Source organism: Fundulus heteroclitus, chromosome 16 (assembly GCF_011125445.2).
Source record: "Fundulus heteroclitus isolate FHET01 chromosome 16, MU-UCD_Fhet_4.1, whole genome shotgun sequence".
NCBI lineage: Eukaryota > Metazoa > Chordata > Actinopteri > Cyprinodontiformes > Fundulidae > Fundulus > Fundulus heteroclitus.
Genome location: NC_046376.1, coordinates 14,873,248 through 14,891,847, shown reverse-complemented (window position 1 = coordinate 14,891,847; position 18,600 = coordinate 14,873,248). Strand labels below are relative to the sequence as shown.

At 41.2% G+C, this 18,600-nt stretch overlaps 2 protein-coding genes across 4 annotated transcripts in view; one reads left to right on the top strand and one right to left on the bottom strand.

Annotated features, from left to right (window-relative positions):
- The first annotated feature begins 85 nt into the window (after positions 1 to 85).
- On the top strand, positions 86 to 2,545 carry rmi2 (RecQ mediated genome instability 2). The gene is made up of 2 exons (XM_012858046.3): positions 86 to 455; positions 2,137 to 2,545. The coding sequence occupies exons 1-2, from the start codon at positions 167 to 169 to the stop codon at positions 2,316 to 2,318; spliced, it is 471 nt and encodes a 156-aa protein (XP_012713500.2). The 5' UTR covers positions 86 to 166; the 3' UTR covers positions 2,319 to 2,545.
- Positions 2,531 to 18,600, bottom strand: part of LOC118556099 (zinc finger CCCH domain-containing protein 7A-like) — a 30,541-nt gene continuing 14,471 nt past the window's right edge. For 2 of the 3 annotated variants that reach the window (XM_036147861.1, XM_036147862.1), the window contains exons 5-23: positions 18,094 to 18,252; positions 15,394 to 15,474; positions 15,159 to 15,212; positions 15,034 to 15,073; positions 14,610 to 14,953; positions 14,257 to 14,509; positions 14,117 to 14,145; positions 13,888 to 14,032; positions 13,570 to 13,728; positions 13,175 to 13,380; positions 9,010 to 9,110; positions 8,699 to 8,880; positions 5,362 to 5,435; positions 5,058 to 5,191; positions 4,862 to 4,967; positions 3,967 to 4,075; positions 3,729 to 3,862; positions 3,350 to 3,528; positions 2,531 to 3,263 (exon numbers count right to left, since the gene is read on the bottom strand). In XM_036147861.1, coding sequence (XP_036003754.1) covers positions 3,074 to 3,263; positions 3,350 to 3,528; positions 3,729 to 3,862; positions 3,967 to 4,075; positions 4,862 to 4,967; positions 5,058 to 5,191; positions 5,362 to 5,435; positions 8,699 to 8,880; positions 9,010 to 9,110; positions 13,175 to 13,380; positions 13,570 to 13,728; positions 13,888 to 14,032; positions 14,117 to 14,145; positions 14,257 to 14,509; positions 14,610 to 14,953; positions 15,034 to 15,073; positions 15,159 to 15,212; positions 15,394 to 15,474; positions 18,094 to 18,252 — 2,679 coding nt within the window. In that variant the 3' untranslated portion in view covers positions 2,531 to 3,073. The remainder of the gene's footprint in view (positions 3,264 to 3,349; positions 3,529 to 3,728; positions 3,863 to 3,966; positions 4,076 to 4,861; positions 4,968 to 5,057; positions 5,192 to 5,361; positions 5,436 to 8,698; positions 8,881 to 9,009; positions 9,111 to 13,174; positions 13,381 to 13,569; positions 13,729 to 13,887; positions 14,033 to 14,116; positions 14,146 to 14,256; positions 14,510 to 14,609; positions 14,954 to 15,033; positions 15,074 to 15,158; positions 15,213 to 15,393; positions 15,475 to 18,093; positions 18,253 to 18,600) is intronic. The other variant, XM_036147863.1, reaches the window with a different exon arrangement.

The window sequence follows — 18,600 nt, the reverse complement described above, 5'->3', positions numbered from 1 at the left end:
TTTCAAGTCCCAAAGCATTTCAGTAAAATTAGATTCTTTTAATCTGAAAGAATCCACGGCCGGAACCTTGTTTCCGTAAAGAACGTTGACGACTTCCGGGTAAGACGCTTGGCGCGCCGTTCCAACTTTCCCGCGTGAGGCGCGTCTTCCTTCGGCCCTGCGGAAAATGTCCAGACCGGAGCACGCCCGCGGTGACAGGGATCGCCCCCCGCCGGTTAAAGTCCTGTCTGGTCAGCTGCGGGCGGTGGGCATCCGGGGTATCGCCGACAGCGGGGAGGGGTACGCGATCAGAACGGGCGGGGGTCGCTCTCTGCGGGTGTCCTTGGTGTGGATGCAGGGCACTGTGCTGGAGGTCCAGCTGGACGGGAACACGGTGCTGCTGATGGACGAGACGGGGACGTTCGCGGTTCAGGGCGTTAACAACATCCCCAAAGGCAAACCGTGTTTGCTCCCAGGTAAATCCAGGAGGTATCCAAAGCTTTCTGAAAAAGTTAACTTAGTGTGTTTTATAGATTTATAACACGCAGTGAAATGTTTTTTTTTTTTTTTTCAGTTATATTTATTTAGGCCCAACATCAAAATCCAGTGTCACAGGAAATAACAAAAAACATCTAAACATTTCAAACTGAGATTTTAGTCTATGCAGTCAGACATGGGGAGGAGTGTCCAGTGGTCCGGACTCACCAAAGGTTTTTGCTTGAGAAGCTGATTGTTCAAAGAGTTCTATTGCTTGTTAATGGAAAGTTGAGTGGAGGGAAAAAAGTGGTAAAACTAATAAACAGATTCATCAGGGCAAACCGCAGCCTTAAGAGGATTGTGAAGGAAAGGCCATTGAAGAGAGAGTGCCAGATTGAGCATCCATGGACTGCCACTGGAGCCACAGCATCATCAGCCGTCACATTCTTCGTCGTTAAGCCATTCCTGAACTGGTGAGGACATCAGAACTGGGTCACAAAGCAGTAAAAGGGTTGGACTGTGGCTCAGTGATCAACAGTCGGTCCTCTCGTCAGATCAAAGTAAATTTTGCCGTTTTATTTGGAAACCAAGGTCAAAAGGTACTGAAGGAAGAGGTGCAGAGTCCAAGCTGCTTGAGGTCCAGTGTAGTTTCTCCAGCCAGTGGGGATTTGGGGAGCGGTGTTGGTCCACTGTGGTTTATCAATTCCAAAGTCAGCAAAACCATCTGCCAGGACGCTTTGGAGCTCTTCGTGCTCTGCCGACAAACCATCATGGAAATACTAGCAGGACCTGGTACCTTCGCTAAGTGTCTGTTCAAGAGGAAGATGAGAAACCCGACCCAACGCAGACAAGCTGAAGATCTCCATTACAGAAACCTGGGCTTCCTGAACGCCCCATCAGAACCACAAGCTGGTCTAGTACAGCTCTTTAACTTTTATGATCAATCCTAACATTTCTTCTTAATCCTTGAACATTTTTTGCCAATATATCTTCTAATATTAAGAACAAGTATGCACATTGATGCAAAACAGAAAAGGTTTTCTTCCAGAGAAAAGGATTAGATTACTTATCCAGACTGTTGAATCCACGTTCAGGACCCAAGTCTTCTGCTCCTTATTGATCCGCATATTTCATCACGTTTAGCTTTAATAAGCATTAAATAAACACTTTTTACTTTCAGACATTCTTGCAAGTATGTGGCAAACATGTTGGGATTCGATGGGAAGTTAAAATAGATTTAACTTTACTCTCTGACAAATATACAGTACTGATGGTAAAAGAAATTTGCGCTCATCATTTGCAACCAATTCACATTTTTCAGACACTTTTCTGCTACTGTGAACTTTTGCGCCTCGGCTACCAAAAATAAAACACAGCTGGTGTCCATTTAGGAGTGACTTCACTGGCCAGTTATAATCAACGTCTGACACCACAAATAGCCCAACAGATACTGTAATGAGTACCGCACTGTGATACATTATGCAGCTGTAATGACTTTAATATAAATTGTTACCTAATCGTTTTGAACCTCCCGTCCGGTTACACGTTTAGCAGCGTAAACTGTAAACTGTTGTTGTCAGGGTTGTATGTCAGAGCCAGAAGCTTCGCCATTTTCTGCACATGTAGCCCTTTTTGCCAGTGGATCCGCCTTGACCAGTCGACTACCTGCTGCTGTTGCAGGTAAATATGTAATGGTGATGGGCGTGGTCCAGGCCGTATCGCCGGAGCCGGTGATCCGCGCCGTGAAGATGGCAGACCTGTCGGAGTTCGCTGCGCTCCACCGACAGATGTGGAGCCTGGAGGTGGAGGAGCTGCAGCAGGTGCTGGCCTGGATGTCGGACAGCCGAAGCGGACTCCTGTAGCTCTACCTGCGCAGAGCCGGCGCTGCCGCAGGACGGACGGCATTCACGACGCTCAACTCACCAGGATGCGTTAGCGCTTCCCTACGTATAAAAACATTCTGTACGTCTGTTTTTGTCCCAATGTTTTGTGTTTTCTAAACATCTTGTTTCAAAGCTGCATTATGTGTCCGTGTAAGGCGGATGCATCTCAAAACTTAATAAAACACTTCCAGTAGATTAAAAAAAAAGGGTAGCTTTATTTGGTAGGGTGCCCATCACACCGGTAACACTATTAGATAAATGATAAGTGAAAATGACCTACGTTGACCGATTTTAAAACATTAACGTCAACTCTCATTTTAAGTAGTTTTAATACTTAAACTGGAAAGGTCATTAACATACAAATGTTTTATGAAAAGAAAATTATTATTTTTTTTTTTAAAGTTGACTAAGCATCGGAACATGTCTCGGATCAAGGTTTACACATGCTATTGTTGTTACCGCTTTTAGATGTTCTACTGAAGAACGTTGTAGCAAAGCTTCAGGTGTGGCACACTGAATATTTGCTGTTAATGATAACACTCTGTAGATTGGATCAGAGGATGAAAAAACAAAAAAACAGCCACCAACCCCAGGGCCGGTCCAGAACGCCCGCTGTAAAAAAAATCATGCTGTCGTCAGGCTACTTCCTGCTCCAAGCAGAGGCCTTTAACATTGACCCGACTCAAGACTGAATACTGCCTTATTTGCAAGTGAGCGTCGAAATTTCCAGCATGTTATTTAATGTCTTTAAGCAGAAAACTGTATTTTCCAAAATCATTGTCATTTGGTGCTATAAGATGGTCTTTTCTGGCTTTGGCGAGTTTCATCAAAAGGAATTCCCTACGCTCCATCCACTCCTTCAGCTCCTGCTCCCCGTGAGCCAGCTTACACAAGTCGTCCTCCGTGCACGTGCCTTTGAGAAATCTGTTGAAACACGGCGTCAAAAGATGAAAAAGTACAGAGAGAGACCCGGCAATGAGGAACGGACCGGCTGTTAAATCTGATCTTACCTCTCACAAACTTTGAAAGTGCCGGTGGGAAATCGGTACTGCCAGCAGTTCTGATCGTCCTCGGAGTTGAAAACTCTTTCTTTGTGTTTCTCTGAAGTGATATGCTGCTGCCACTGCTTCTCGCTGTTGCAGTTTTTACCACACAGCCAACAATGATTGCCGGCCTGCAAGAGAGAAAACTGCTTTTATGTTTTTTTTTTGTTTAATTACTGCGCGGACAGCTAAACCAGAACTCAATGAAAATCCAACAAGCTGTCACAGGGATGTTTATTTCTAGGCCGTTTATAGAAAGCAAGCTCTCGGTTCTATGCCCAGCAGTTTATATATTTCCAGGTTAAACATGAATTGTGTGCACAGGCAGCCGGGTTCTGCAACTCACCACTTCCTCGGCATAGTCCGTCGGCATATGGATCTGTTTGCCGTTCTCCCTGAAAGAATTATTGGACATCTCTTCACCCCAGCCAGGCCTCTGAGACTGCAGCCACTGCTCATAAAGCTGATCCATATCTGGAACTGCAGAAGGACGTAAAATGAAGGTCCCCAATTGCAAAGTAATTCAATTGTCCTGACGAAATCCGACCAGGCGGGCGAGCCGAGAGCTCTGATTGAAAACTCACTGTTGTTTTCCTTCATGTAGGTCCAAAGGTCTCTTTCTTCCACGCTGTGGGCAAACGTGCAGTTGCCGATGTATTGACACTTCTTGCCCGCCGTCACGTGCATGCAGATCTAAAAACAGACCGAGAGACAAAGTTACCGGTTAGTGGAAACCACTTTTCAAGCAGAAACACAGAGCAAGAGTTCATCATTCTTAGGCTACGTTCACACTGCAGGTCTTGATGTGCAAATCCAAATTAGTTTTTGCTGAAATCTGATTTTTTTTTTAGGTTGCCGTTCATACTACTATTAAATAACTTCTGGCTGAATGGTTTAAGAGCGCAAAGCGACCCGCGTGCGCCGATAACAGAACACTGCAAAAACCGAACTAAAAATAAAGAAATTTTTCTTAAAATTTGTGTATTTGTTTGTGATTTGAGCAGGTATATAAGATGATCTGCCAATGGAATAAGATTTTTTTTCCTTAAAATAGTAACAACTCATCTTATTTCAAGTGCAGGATGTCTAATTATATTATTTTAGGGGTCAAAATACTCATTCCATTGGCAGATGGGCTTATTTAACTGCTCAAATCTAGGACAAAAACACTAATTTTTAAGAACATTTTACTGATTTTTACATCCATTTTTGCAGTGAAGACGTTGAAGAGCAGCGCACTGTTTGCAGAAGTAATGGTGAATTGTTTCTAAAAGTGTTCGATAAAGTTTAGTAAAAAAAAACTTGGAGAAAAAAAAACAAACTCAGATACCGGGGTGAAAAGATGGGAATTGGGCCGTTTCACACTGCTGTGAAAAAGACAGATATAGGTCACATACGGGCAAAAAAAGATCGGATTTGGGTCGCATTCCCTGCATTGTGAACATAGCCTTTGGCGAGAAAGAAAAGCTGGATTTGTACCTCAAACTGAGATGGGATGGGCTTTTTGGTTGGAAGTGGTCTTACTGTTGTCCACTTTTTCCTTTCATGAGAACTTACAAGCACAACCCTTTTGTCTTTTGCCCACCTAAAAATCAGAAAGACACCAGTCGTGTATTAAATTGTTTTAATATTTGTGCGTTTTTTTAAACAACCCAGGAGAAATGGGAACACTTACGTATGCCTTGCCTTAGCTGTGCAATACTTCTTGTTTTTGTCAGCCTCACTCAGTTGGCCGTTTCTCCAGCACTGGCCACAAACAAACATCATCTTCAGATTTGGAGGGCCAAATCTTCTCGGGACATTTGAAAACTGGGGAGATAGTTGGAAGATCATTATTTCATGAGGCGACAGCTCATTAGACAACTGCAACTATTTTTAAATATGCTATACAGAATTAATTGATGCACTTTTGAATGCTTTTCAAATGTAGTAGCAAAAATGAGCAGCATTGAAACATTAATATATGTAGTGTTTTATACCTGGGCTCCTTGCAATGATGCCGTTGCATTCCAATATTTCTTTGCTTCATGAACTATATTTTCATGAGTGATTCCTGCATGAAAAATAAAAAAAAAATGAGTGGAAACACATTTTATATCCTCATTTGTCTTATTCCCGAGAACTAATGTATTGGTCAGCTTTCAAAAGAAAACCCTTAGACACCTGGCTGCTTAACAGTACATTGCCAGTATATTAATAATCTTTAAACATTTTTATACTTTGTCATAACGACAGGCTTGAATAGCTTGCTCACAGTGAGACAGGGTCTGCTGGAGGTTTCTTCCTGGAACATGCTTTTTTTTTTTTGCCATACTAGAATAAAGTAATTGCACATCCACTACAGTAGGTGGCAGTGTGGCGCTCTCATTGTCAGAGTGTGCGCAGGGATTATTTGCTATAGCTAGTGTAGGGTTGTTGTTTTGTTGGCATACACAGCACAGAGCAGTAGATAGAAAGTGCACACACTTTGATACTCTATAGATTTTTTTTGTTTTAGATACTAAAAAATGTTAAAGTTATTCTTTGTTGTAAGAATATATTTAGTTTTCCTTTAATGGTAACAAGGATGTTATGCAGAGGTGTAGCCTACTTGTAAAAATTGGGTTAAGTACACCTAACCCAATTTTTATAAGTCTTACAAGAATTCTAAGGACAAATTACACTATTTACAGTCGCGGTGGACAGTGAGTCAGAATGTTTTGACTGAGGCAGAGGGACCCACCGCAAATGTCAAGCGAAACATCCACGATGCCCTGAGCGCCTTTCTCTGTTTAGTTGACCCTGGCGTGCTGGCGCATATCCGGGACTGCACTTTCATAGAAGCACGCAGGGTTTTGGGGAATGATTCGTGGGACATGACGGTGGATGAGCTTATGGCATTTATTGCTCTTGTTTATGTCCGGGGAGCATACGGGGGGGTGGGGGGGGGGGGGGGGGGGTGGATATGGAGCTGTCTAGCTTCTGGTCCGCGGAGTGGGGATTCAACTTCTTCAAGGAAACAATGTCAAGGAACCTTTTCCAAATTATAATGCGATTCTTGCGGTTTGACAAAAAGGAGACAAGAAGCACGCGTATCCAAATATCAAAATTTGCGCTGATAAACAAGGTCTGGGAGGGTTTTGTGAAAAACAGCATCTCCTGCTACAAACCTGGAGCTGACATTACAGTCGACGAGCAACTCCTGCCAACCAAAGCCTGATGCAGCTTTCTGCAGTACATGGCAAATAAGCCCGATAAGTTCGGCATCAAAATGTGGCTTGCAGCAGATGTCACCACTAAGTACATGCTGAACGGTGCGCCTTATCTAGGCAAAGCTGATACGCGCAGAGCAGCGGCTGGGGGACAGTGTGGTGCTGAATCTGGTGGAGCCTTTTACAGTGAAAGGAAGGAACGTAACCACAGACAACTTTTTCACCTCTCTGAAACTTGCAGAAGAACTGCAGTCCAAGAAGACGAGTCTTGTTGGCACAATGAACAAGAGCAGAAGAGAGCTTCCTCCCTGTGTCAAAGAAAAAAGCCCACTATTCAGCAGGAAGGTGCTGAAAAACAACAGTGTGACACTCACTGTCTATCAGTGCAAAGCACAAACAAATGTGTGTGTGCTTAGTACTGCCCACACCTCAGCCGGTACCCTCAGCGGCCCAAAAGCAAAGCCAGAGCCTGTGGTCTACTACAACCACACGAAGGTTGGCGTGGATGTGTTGGATCAGATAAGGAAATATTCGGTGATAGCTTCAACACAAAGGTGGCCTGTGGTAGTCTTTTATAATCTCCTTAACATAGCTGCTATAAACGCATTGATTTTGTTCAGGAAGTGTTTGAACGTCACCATCTCACGCAGGGATTCTATTACCTGACTCCGCCAGATAGATTTGCTCCGCATATCCATCTGGAAACCTTCCGTTGAAGTAATTTTGGGAAGGGGCGAAAATACTGGTCAGCTGATTGGCCTATGTTGGTGATAGACGGGCCAAATAAACCAATCAGATTCGTCGTCGCTCTGTTACGAGCGACGACGAAAACACAACCACAAGCCAAGCTACTCTTGCTGCTGCAGGTAAAGGCTCGTTAGCTCAGCAAAGAAATACTCTGTAATTCCGATAAAACTTGCTCGATAGCCGCGCTAACGCTAGTTTCATCGGCTGAAGCCGCCATGTTCTTTAGACTGAACTGACGCGCTTCCCGTTGCGTCACACGGCAACCTGCCTCAAAGCCAACGCTGATTGGACGTTCGTTTGGTGAACGGCTCCAAATTTTCTTTAACGGAGAGTATCCAGACTGATCTGCGAGTGAAACCTTGAAACCTCGCGAGATCAGGATGGTCTCACGAGGCTAGGGATTCTATCCTTGAACTAGCGAAACACTTGCACGCTAATCATGTGCGCAACAAATACCCGCTGGTGTGCGACGAACCCTCCGCAGAGGAGGAGCCGCCTTTATGTAGGCAAAGAAAACAGTGCCAGGTGCGTCAACACTGTACAAAAAACCGCTCACTTGATGCTTGTCACAAGTGCAAAAAGGTGGTGTGAGGGAAATGTTGTTGTGACATGCAAAAAATGTGTTTGATCTTTTTTCTAATCTTGTACATATATTGTTTTGTGTAGTTCCACTTGTAGTTTTATTAAATATTTAGATTTTTAATGTGTTCATTACAGTTTAGAACCATTCAATGTTTTCAAGTGTAAATAGTTATGTAAGTTCTTTTAACTTTTTTTAGTATCATAGTGTGTAATGTTATTTCGTTTTATTTATTGTCTAATCTATTATTGCCACATTGCATTTTCTGAATTTATGTAAATAATTAAACATTTTAATTATAAATTTTGTTGCAAACTTTTTTTATTTACAGTGTTATTTTCAGCACCATTTACAATTGTATATCATAAATAATTTAAGCAACAATTGCTGGACGTGGTAAAAATAAGTTTTGGACCTCATTTTTAGGTCTACATATCCATAACGGGCTTATAAAGCCCACTAGAACCATTACAGTTGATGACGTCATCACTAATCCCGCATTCCATTGGTCAGAATGTCACCCGTCAAATTGACTGCCAGTGGTAGTTCTAGTAGTATCAGAATTCTATAATCTATATATTCCTGTAATCTATATATTCCTGTATATAAACTGGATGTTTTTGTAAAATTCCTTGAGACAATGATTGTGGGGCGGCGGTATTTTAAGAAACTGAACTGAATTTGTGACTGACCAACATTATGCAATGCATCGTTTGGAAGAAGAAACAAAAATAAAATTTCAAAGGTGCTCCCATTCACCCTTTTTATAATATTCTACATAATAAATAACACTCTTACCAAGTTCATGTTGCATCATCCACACCTTCAGCTCAATCAGGCTGTGGGCGTAGAAACAGTCGTCTTCTCTTACACAGCCATAGCGCACTTCATGCCGGCAAAGATCCAGTTGACTAACGGGACTCAACGGTCTGATTTTGGAATAGCGAACTGTGTTGTCCTTCAAAATGTGAACCAGGCACCTAAAAGGAGACACGAAAGTTGCAATTTTAGCGTTTTTCCCCCCAATAATCTCTTGATTTTCCCAAATATCTCTCAAGACTGATAAAGTACTTTTTAAGACAGAAGTTAGCAAATTTTGAATATCTCACTTATGAGTCTCAAAGTCATGCTTTGTCACAGGATGAGAGCAAAGAGACGAGTCATCTTTGTTGGTTTTGCTGATTATTCTGGGCTTGTGGTCAAAGCACACCTGCAAGACACATAACATGTATAACGACAGTTAAGAAAGTGAGCAACACCAAGTTTCATCACTTCCTAGACAATTCATTTACGGTTGCAGTATTAGATTTAGAAGATGTGTGGTTCATCTTAGCCGAACAGACAAATCATATAAGGACAGTTAGTTGAGAACAATAAGAAATTAAGAATTTCAACAGATTTTTAGGTATTTGTACCTCACAATGATATCCAGTCATGGCAAAAAAATTAGGTCAAGTTATACCTCAATCATTAGAGTTAATTTAGAATCTTTAACAATTTTGCACGCTTCTGATTTTAAAGTATATCTAAGTCTAAAAACATGGCATTTTAATTTTTCCTTCTATTGAACAAATGAGATGCCAGGCAAAGAGAAGTTTTATTGTACGAAATGTTTCTATGCTTCCCCTCCCCCACATCTACCGTCAGCTAAGTGACTTATGATGATGGAAGAGGAATTCCCCTGAACCACAGGATACATTCCACAGCATGTTGCCGTGTGCCGTTTACGCAATAACAACCCATTAAAAACTGGATTGTTAATCCACCTCTGTTAACACATCTACATGATAGTGTTCTTCATTACAATCTCCAAGCACACTACTCCACTAGAAATGGTAAAAAAAAAATTGCGTAATTTCCCTACCAAGCCACTAGTGGGTGGTATGTTTTTGGTACACTGCTTAAAAAAGGTACCACCGCAAGCAGTGTTGCCAAGTCCGCTTATTATAAACAACTTTAGGCTTTTTTTTATATATATATATATATATATATATATATATATATATATATATATATATATATATATATATATATAAGCCACTAGTAAATTTCGTGGGTTTTTTTGGGTTTGTTTTTTACCATGAAGTCTCTTAATTGAGCTACTAAACGAGCGACTATAAACACGAGTTATAAAGATATCCGTTCACGCTGCTGTGTTGCAGACAACATGAAGCGGTTGGCAATTTTATGGATGTGAAAAAAAGGAAACCCTGGAAACCTGTTTAATAAGATAAGGTTAAATGGAGAAAGTTGCTCAGACATTGAGCATGGTGGATTTGGCACTGTGGTATGGTGGGTTGCGCTTCCTTCGGGCTTGTTTTCATAGAGTTGGTTGCTTGTTTCTCTCACAATATTCAGCAACATTGACCACTAGGTTATACTGTGCATGTGCTTAGACTTCCCTAACAGGCAGACTTCTTTCATTGTCGTGTAAACGGGGGCCATGTAAAAGTAGGCTAAAAATAAATCTGGTACCAAAAAACAGTTCCAACTTTTAACAAGATTTCCCTTATAGTCCCACAGAGGTAAAAGTTTGTCTCTTTGTTTAGCCCATCTCTCAGGTGCTGCCTGCACTGAGTGGCGCCCGGGGAGCAATCTGAAGCTAAGGGTCTTGCTCAGGGACCCACAGTGGCAGTCTGCAGGAATCGAATCGGGTACTTGCGACCTCCTCAGAGTGCAAGCGCGCTGCTCTAACCACTAGGCCACCACTCTCATTAGCGCCCCCTACACTCCAAAAGACCTCAGTCTTCTCAGCAGATAGCATCTGTTCTGACCCTTACTGTAAAGAGCATTCGTGTTATGACTCCAGATCAGTTTATGTTCAGGTGAACTCCCAGATACTTTTAAGCGTCTACTGTCTCAAAGTTAGTTCCCTGGATGTTCATCAGTACCGAGGATGCTTTATGCTTGAAGCCCCTACGTTCAGATCAGAAATGAGACGTTCGGACACGCCTGCAGCAGTTATGCTCCGTGCGGTTCTTCCTCTAAAGTAACACTTCTCGTCTAAACTCTGGAGGGTAGTGTTGCGCTCCTACTCCAAGCGTACTACACATAAAAGTAGGGAACACAGCTGTTTCCAACATTTAAGCCTCCAACTTTCTTTCAAGAGCGAGGGATTTTACTCCTGGAATTGTAAATTTGTTGATCACTGATCTTTTAGTGCCGAATCATAAAGATGTCTATATTTACGAACCGCAGCCAGAAGGAGCACTTACTGGTCTGCCATGTTTTTCGGCACGAGACTGGTACTGCAGAGCAGCCTGTTAGACACAGAGGCAGTTTTGTCCACACAGAGGTTAACGTGAAGCAGTCTGGGATTCTGTCAATATCCTCCTCTTTTCCTACACAGTTAAGCTCAACCAGTCCCTTAGAGCTTCTTCAGTGTCCTCAGACCACCTCTTTACTCAGGGCGTCAATGCTGGCTAACAGCTGAATGTCCGTTGATAGTTAAATGCCAGGAGTTGCACCATCCATGTTTCAAAAGAACTGCCAGACCACATTCTCTCTTCTTACCACCCTTCTTGGTTCTGTCAGCCCAGAGTAAATGAAAACTGTCGTAGCCTCTCACATGGTCTCCAAACACAAATAGTGCAAAAAAGAAGAATAAAAACAGCATTGTCCACAATACTGGGTGCAGCAGTGGCGTAGGGGTAGTGCACACCTTAGTCCATGACGTGGCAAGGACTAAGGTTGTCCCCCTCCCCCTCTCAACCCTGTTTCCTGTCAGTCAACTTTCAAATAAAGGCAACTAGTGCCACAAAATGAAAAAAAGTTGTCCACAAATGGGGTCAGCCCCATTAATTGTACAAGCAAGACGGAAACGGAAATATACAACACATCTAAAAGTAATTTTTTAAAATAGAAAAGTCCAAATGACTAGTTTAGCTTCAAATCAGAATGAGGGGGCCAGAAACTCCAGATATAACATGGAACATTTTTACATAAAATGCCGACCCATTTTAAAAGAGATTCTCTTAATAATCCACAGAGCGTTTAATGGATGAACCCCTCAAATGATCTCTGACATCCTCGATTTCCATGACTCAGATAGGTGCAGACATTTCAGCTTTTTCCCCATACTAAATTTGTCAGGCGAGAACATTTTTACTTAATGTAGTTCTTGACCCAAAGTCAAATACAACTGTGACTAAATTTGAAAAGCAAGTGCAAGACTCATATTTTCAGAGGCCTACAGCTAAAAACTGTTAGAGGCAACTTGTGCAGCAATTTCCTGTTCAGTTATTGCTGCATCAAGTCTTAGATGTGCATAGAAGTGTGTATGTCTATTTATAAAAAGGTAAAACCAACATTTTTTAAATCCCTGGCAGATTTAGATATAAAATAATTTTGTTATTTTAACAAACGTGTGAAGGCTAAACTAAGGCTTTGGAGGGACTCAGCCAGAGTCCAACTTCAATCTATTAGAGAATTTGCAGAGGAAGCAAAATATTAGGGTGATGGCTAATATTTTAGCCATCACCAAGAACACCTCACCACTGATGAAATAGCCAATATACCAGAGGTAACATGCAATAAACTGTTCAGCAATATAAAAAGTGGTCAATTGCTGTAATAAGACATACCATTGATTACTGAGAAAGGTATAGGTTAACATACTAATTTTTGATAAAATGTAAATATTTTAAGAAATATCATTATTACAATCTTTGTCATTGCATTATACATTCCCATGAAATTTGTTCTCTGCATTTAACCCATCCCCTTAGGGAGCAATCTCGGGTTAAAAGTCTCGCTCAGAGTGCCAGAGCGGCAGTCTGTGGGAATTGAACCCAGAACACGGGACTTTGATGTAATCAACTGGTTTCCTTATATAGGAAATTTTTGACCAATCTGTATAATCTGACCCAATCTGTATAATATGATTGAACTTGACTTTGTAAAGTGCCTTGAGATGACATGTTTCATGATTTGGCGCTATATAAATAAAATAAAATTGAATTGAACACCAGTGCAATGCCCTAACCACTAGGCTACCACTCCCCTTATGTAGAAATTTATAAAGCATCAGTGTCAGTATCTTGTCCCTTTAACTCAGTTTGTGATTTTGCAAATACCAGTATCACTAATAGGGCTGAACGGGGTTTCCTTGTTCTCATTTCTAAATTTAATAATTCCTTCCCTTAAGTTATTATTATATAAAAAAAAAGCCATGCATTCTAAAGCACCAACAACAAAAACGAAAATCTGGAAGTCCTTAGGTCTAGACACCAGCTCAGTCCAATGTCAGAACAGTAAAGAAATCAAAACACTAACCCCACAGAGAAACGTGAATATTCCACGATGCTCCTGTAAAATCTTGGGGACAGTTAGTCTGATGTTAGAGTTTGGCCCAAAAGGATCGAAAAGCAATTCTCTGGAGATAAATCCTTTGCGCTCAAGAGTCCAAACATCAATCTCTTCCTGGCAGTATGCAAATGTGCAGTGGCCAGGGTATAGGCACTCTTTTCCAACGGCGACCTCTGAAACACATAAGGTCACATTTTAGTCTTCACTCTCTAAACTTTATTTAACAAAGCATAATCTAGAGTACAAGGAAGAAGATACTGTAGTGTCATACAGTATCCATAAAACTGGGAAAACCTAATAGAGTTAAAAGTTTCAGGATTTCCTACAAAGACTATTCAACAACAGCTTCACACACAAGTCACCTTTGCAAATGTAGTAAGGTCCTACATATTGCGTTTTTGTTGGTCTGGGTCGTATGAGCTTCCACGTTTTGTCAGGCGAGTGCTTTATTCTGCCAAGTAATACATCCTTTTTGCATTTATGATCTTCAGTGTGAAGAGTGTAATCCAACACTCCAGGTCCTGCATGCAAAACAAAAAAAAAACAAACAAAAAAAAGAGAACACACTTTACACTGAGCTCATATAGCTCTTTCAAAAGCAACAAGCTCCCATTTAGCCTACGGCTCCAGCAAAGCCTGGGAGGAGACACATCTACCGTGCTATCATAACAGTCGCTCACCTGTTTTGACGTAGCACATTGAGCAAGCTTGTTTGAATTCATGTGTTTCAGCTAAGGGGTTCTTTGCTAAATCTACAGCGGCGGGGAGGTCCTTCACTTCAGGCATACCCACTGGCATTCCCATTGGCTCATCTTTATTGTTGAGCTGTATATTAAAAACACGCAACGCATTAAAACAATTAAAAACTGGGATAATACTCACACTGCTGATGATAAAGAACAGAATTACCTTTGGAAGGAATGGATTATGAGCAAAATCTGAAAATATTGGAGAGGTGGAAAAAAAAAAAAAAAAAAAAAAAAAAGATTATCATTTTATTTTGTTTAATTCTTGCAAATTCATACCAGGGTATTGAATAGGCAGCATACCCGTTTTGTAGTCTGATATGCTGAGGCTGTCCAATGAGTCCAGCGGTGAGGGCATGGAGTGAAAAGTGTCCATACCAAATAAATTACTAGATCCTGATTTGTTATACAGAGGTGGCAGAGTTACAGTACACTGCTGTGAACCGCTGTGTAGAAAAGGGTTTATGTCAGATGGCATCAGGAATGGACCTGACAAAGAACTGCCAGAGGAAATACTAGTAGGTAAAGGAAGAGGGCCTTTCATGGTGGGGATACACTGATGAAAAAAAGAGACGGGGAAAAAAAGTTACAGTCCAGCTAAAAATAAAAATATATGCATGTCCAAATATGCCTTTATTAAAATTCCCCCCACTTACCATGTCTGGTTCAGGGCCAGCTTGGTCCAGCAGATCATCTAGGTCTTCCCCGATTATGTCAGTGTCAAAATCTTGACTGGGTTCAAGAATCGGACAAGGCTTGCTGTTTCGGCACCCGTTTACAAACGAGTGCATGGAAAGAGAAACTGATGTGGGGACAGACACGGGCAGGGGGACAGACTCGAAGCCCGGCGGCTCCGATGGGGGAATAGATAAAATACTGTTGCTAGGGGGAAGTTCGTCAACCATAGAGTCATTTAGAGGTGGGTGCACTGCTACTGGAGGTTGGATTGGAACCGGAGCTGAAGCCAAAACACTGCTATCCTGGGCAAACGGAGGCACTTCTAAAACACAAACACAAAAATAAGGATTTCCCTCAGAACTCCTGAGATTGAGATGAAAGCTTTATGATTATAGGACTTACCGATTTCTATATCTTCAACTGAATCTGAGCCACGAGAAAACTAAAAATAGACATTTCACAGATTAATGTATTGCTTGATGACATATTTTCCTCAAAAATCAAGCAAGGAAGGGGAAGTTGCATACTTTGTCACATGATGCGTCTTGATAACCCGATCCGCGCAAAACATTCAAGGCAGGCTGTGAAAAAAAATAAATAAAGGTCTCATGTTTTAAAAACCACTGTTCAGAAAGATGTATGTGCATATATTTATTAAATCATCTTACATCTGAACCCCCATGAGTCCGAAAGGACTAACTTTAACGCCCCCTGACGTTATCAGAGAGAACAAAAAGTGAACAAGCCGACTTTCATACACACCTTACTTCTTACATAAGCTTTGCGGATTTTCAACCCCAAAATTTTGGCAAGGTCCTGAGTCAGCTGTGTGACATTGGAATCCTGACGAGACAAAACATTTTGTACATCAGTGTTATGCTTTAAACAGGAAATGCATTCCTGAGAACGCCCAGTCGATTAATTACTGTATAGTTTCATTTTAAATGAAGGAAGTCATTTACATACCCTTTATCATGGATTTATTTTTAGCTGCCACTTACCACATTTAACCACCAGTATTTCAAAGAGCTATGATCATTTTCATCAACTGTAGGTGTACGTGTTCTTATTTTGCATTAACAGGAACTGAACAGATCAGAATGTCGTATAATTTCCCCGCTTATGCCAAGCTTTGACCTCCTGTTTCTCTTCAAGAGCTATAAAACAATAACCTGATTGTTGCCAGATGGATTTTGTTCCGCAGAGCTCCACACGGCTTCATTCATCCATCTGGAATCACTGCCATTGAGAGGGATTTCAATACCACATAAAATGGATGAGCCAATCAGGATCGCCAGGCGGGATTTTCATAGATGTGACATAATCAGAGAAGCGACTGTTTGGATTCAGACAACAATGGCGGCGAGGAAGCAAGCGGTAACATTGATAAAGTCACTTCGCCGAGGGTAGCCGCTACATTCTCTAGAAAATGTGCACCCTGATCTTAACTGTCCAAAAAGATTTCCAAATCCACCAAGCTCAATGTCTGAGCAACTTGCTCCATTTAAACGTGTCATCTTATTCTAAAAGCACGTTGCATTGTCTTTGTATTGAAATGTGCTATACAAATAAATTTGTCTTGCCTTGTCTTTCCAGGGTTTCCTTTTTTTTACCTCCGTAAAATTGCCAAGATTAGAAATGTTCTGTCCAGTAGTGATGCTTAAAAACTAGTCCATGCACTTGTTATTTCAAGGCTGGACTATTGCAATTCTTTACTTTCAGGAAGTCGACAAAGTTTGAAAGTTTGAAGCCTTCAGCTAACCAAAAATGCTGCAGCAAGAGTTCTGATGAAAATTAACAAGAGAGATCATATTAATTGTGGTAGTGTTGGCCTAGTGGTTAGAGCAGCTCGCTTGCGCTCTGAGAAGGTTGCAAGTACCCGGTTTGATCCCCACAGCCTGCACTCTGGGCCCCTGAGCAAGACCCTTAACCCCAGATTGCTCCCCAGACGCCGCACTGTGGCAGCCCACTGCTCCCCAAGGGGATTGGTTAAATTGGAGAAGTGAATTTCTCTATTTTGAGATCAATGATGTTCAATAATAATAATAATAATAATAATAATAATAATAATAATAATAATAATAATAATAATAATAATTATTATTATTATTATTATTATTATTATTATTATTATTATTATTATTATTATTATTATTATTATTATTATTATATTTCTCCTATTTCAGCTTCCCTTTATTGGCTTCCTGTTAAATCAAGAACAGCATTTAAAATTCTCTTTCTCGCCTATAAAGCCCTTAATAATCAAGCTCCATCATATATCAGAGCTCTAATTACCCCGTATGTTCCCAACAGAGCATTTCACTCTCAGACTGCATGTCTACTGGTGGTTCCTAGAGCCTCTAAAAGTAGAATGGGAGGCAGATCCTTTAGCTATCAGGCTCCTCTCCTGTGGAACCAACTCCCAGTTTTGGTCCGTGAAGCAGACGCCCTGTCTACTTTAAGACTAGGCTTAAAACTTTCCTTGTTGACAAAGCTTATAGTATAGTTAGAGTGGCTGATGTTACCATGAGCTATCTCTGTAGTTATGCTGCTATAGGCTTAGGCTACTAGAGGACATCAGGGTCTATTTTTCTCACTCTGCTGAGTTCTCCTACTGTTCTCCAATTTGCATTGTTAGTTGTTATTTCACCTTTTTATTGTCTCTTTTTTCTCTTCATAGTAGGTACATCTGGTCTGGCGTTCTGTTAGCTGTGACACCAAGACTTGATGCAATCTGCTGGGTTTCCTTGACCAATTTGACTTTGTAAACTGCCTTGAGATGACATGTTGCGAATATAAATTAAATTGAATCTGCTGAGGTATTGCTGTCTCCTTTTTTGCAGCCTGAACTGTCATGTGTGGGAAAACACAGTTTCCTTTTAGATTGCTTCCTACATCTCTGTGCTTTCTCCAAATTCACTTATAAACACCTCACAGTTAGAGAGTGGCACAATGGGACAGCGCTCAGATGTGTTCACAGACTGGGTGTGCTCCGATGGCACAAAGGTAGTGAGCGTGACCCATATTCAGAGGCCTCAGTCCTCATCGCGACTGACCGCAGGTGGATTCTGGCTTGAGGTCCTTCACCACATGTCTTTCCTCCCTCTCTCATACCCCCTTTCCTGTCAGCCCACTTTATAAAAAGAAACTAGCTAGTGCCATAACAAAAAACAAGAAAAATAAAATAATATATACATACATAAAAGATGTGTTCACAGACACAAGCAGAAAATCCTTTGATTCTAGTCACCAGCGTTTTTCTTGGTGCATCTTGTCTTAACAAGTAAATGTTGAATTTACATAATGAGCAAAAAAACAAACTACTGTCTCTGCTCTTTTGTGTTTCCTGCGTCTCAGAGCCATCTGGGTGACAATTTCTTTCTCGAATAGGAACAAAGATAGTAAGTTGATTCTTTGCAAATGCACTTTAATAACCTGCAGCATGCAAATATTTGTCCTTACCTGAGGCACTGCAAGCGAACATTTGGCAACAGCCTCATAGGCCTCTTGATGTCTCCCCATCTCTTTCAAGGCTTTTGATTTCCTGTACAGTGCTCTGTAGTTCCCCTCGTTCAACTGGAGAGCCTTCTCACAGTCTTCTAGAGCTTGGTCATACAGTCCCTGTGAGTAACGATGGAAAAACAAATGGCGTAAACTTGTCATGACATCACTAACAACTTTAGCTCCTTTGACTTAGGTCTGGGTGTGTCCTGTTCTGACAACAGTAAAGTGTTTTTACTGGCATGCTCTCATGTTCTCAAATGCTGAAGCAAGATTCTTCAAATAGCAAATAATTGTTTCTCCAAACTGTAATTTCACTGATCCATCTTCAACAGTACTGAATTCACACAAAGTCTATTTAGCAGTTAAAAAACAAAAAACTTTACTAGCTCTATTGTCAAATGAAGATGGCTGCCCTCAGGCCGACAAGGCGGCTGAACTGGAAACCAACAACGCTTCAGTTTTCTA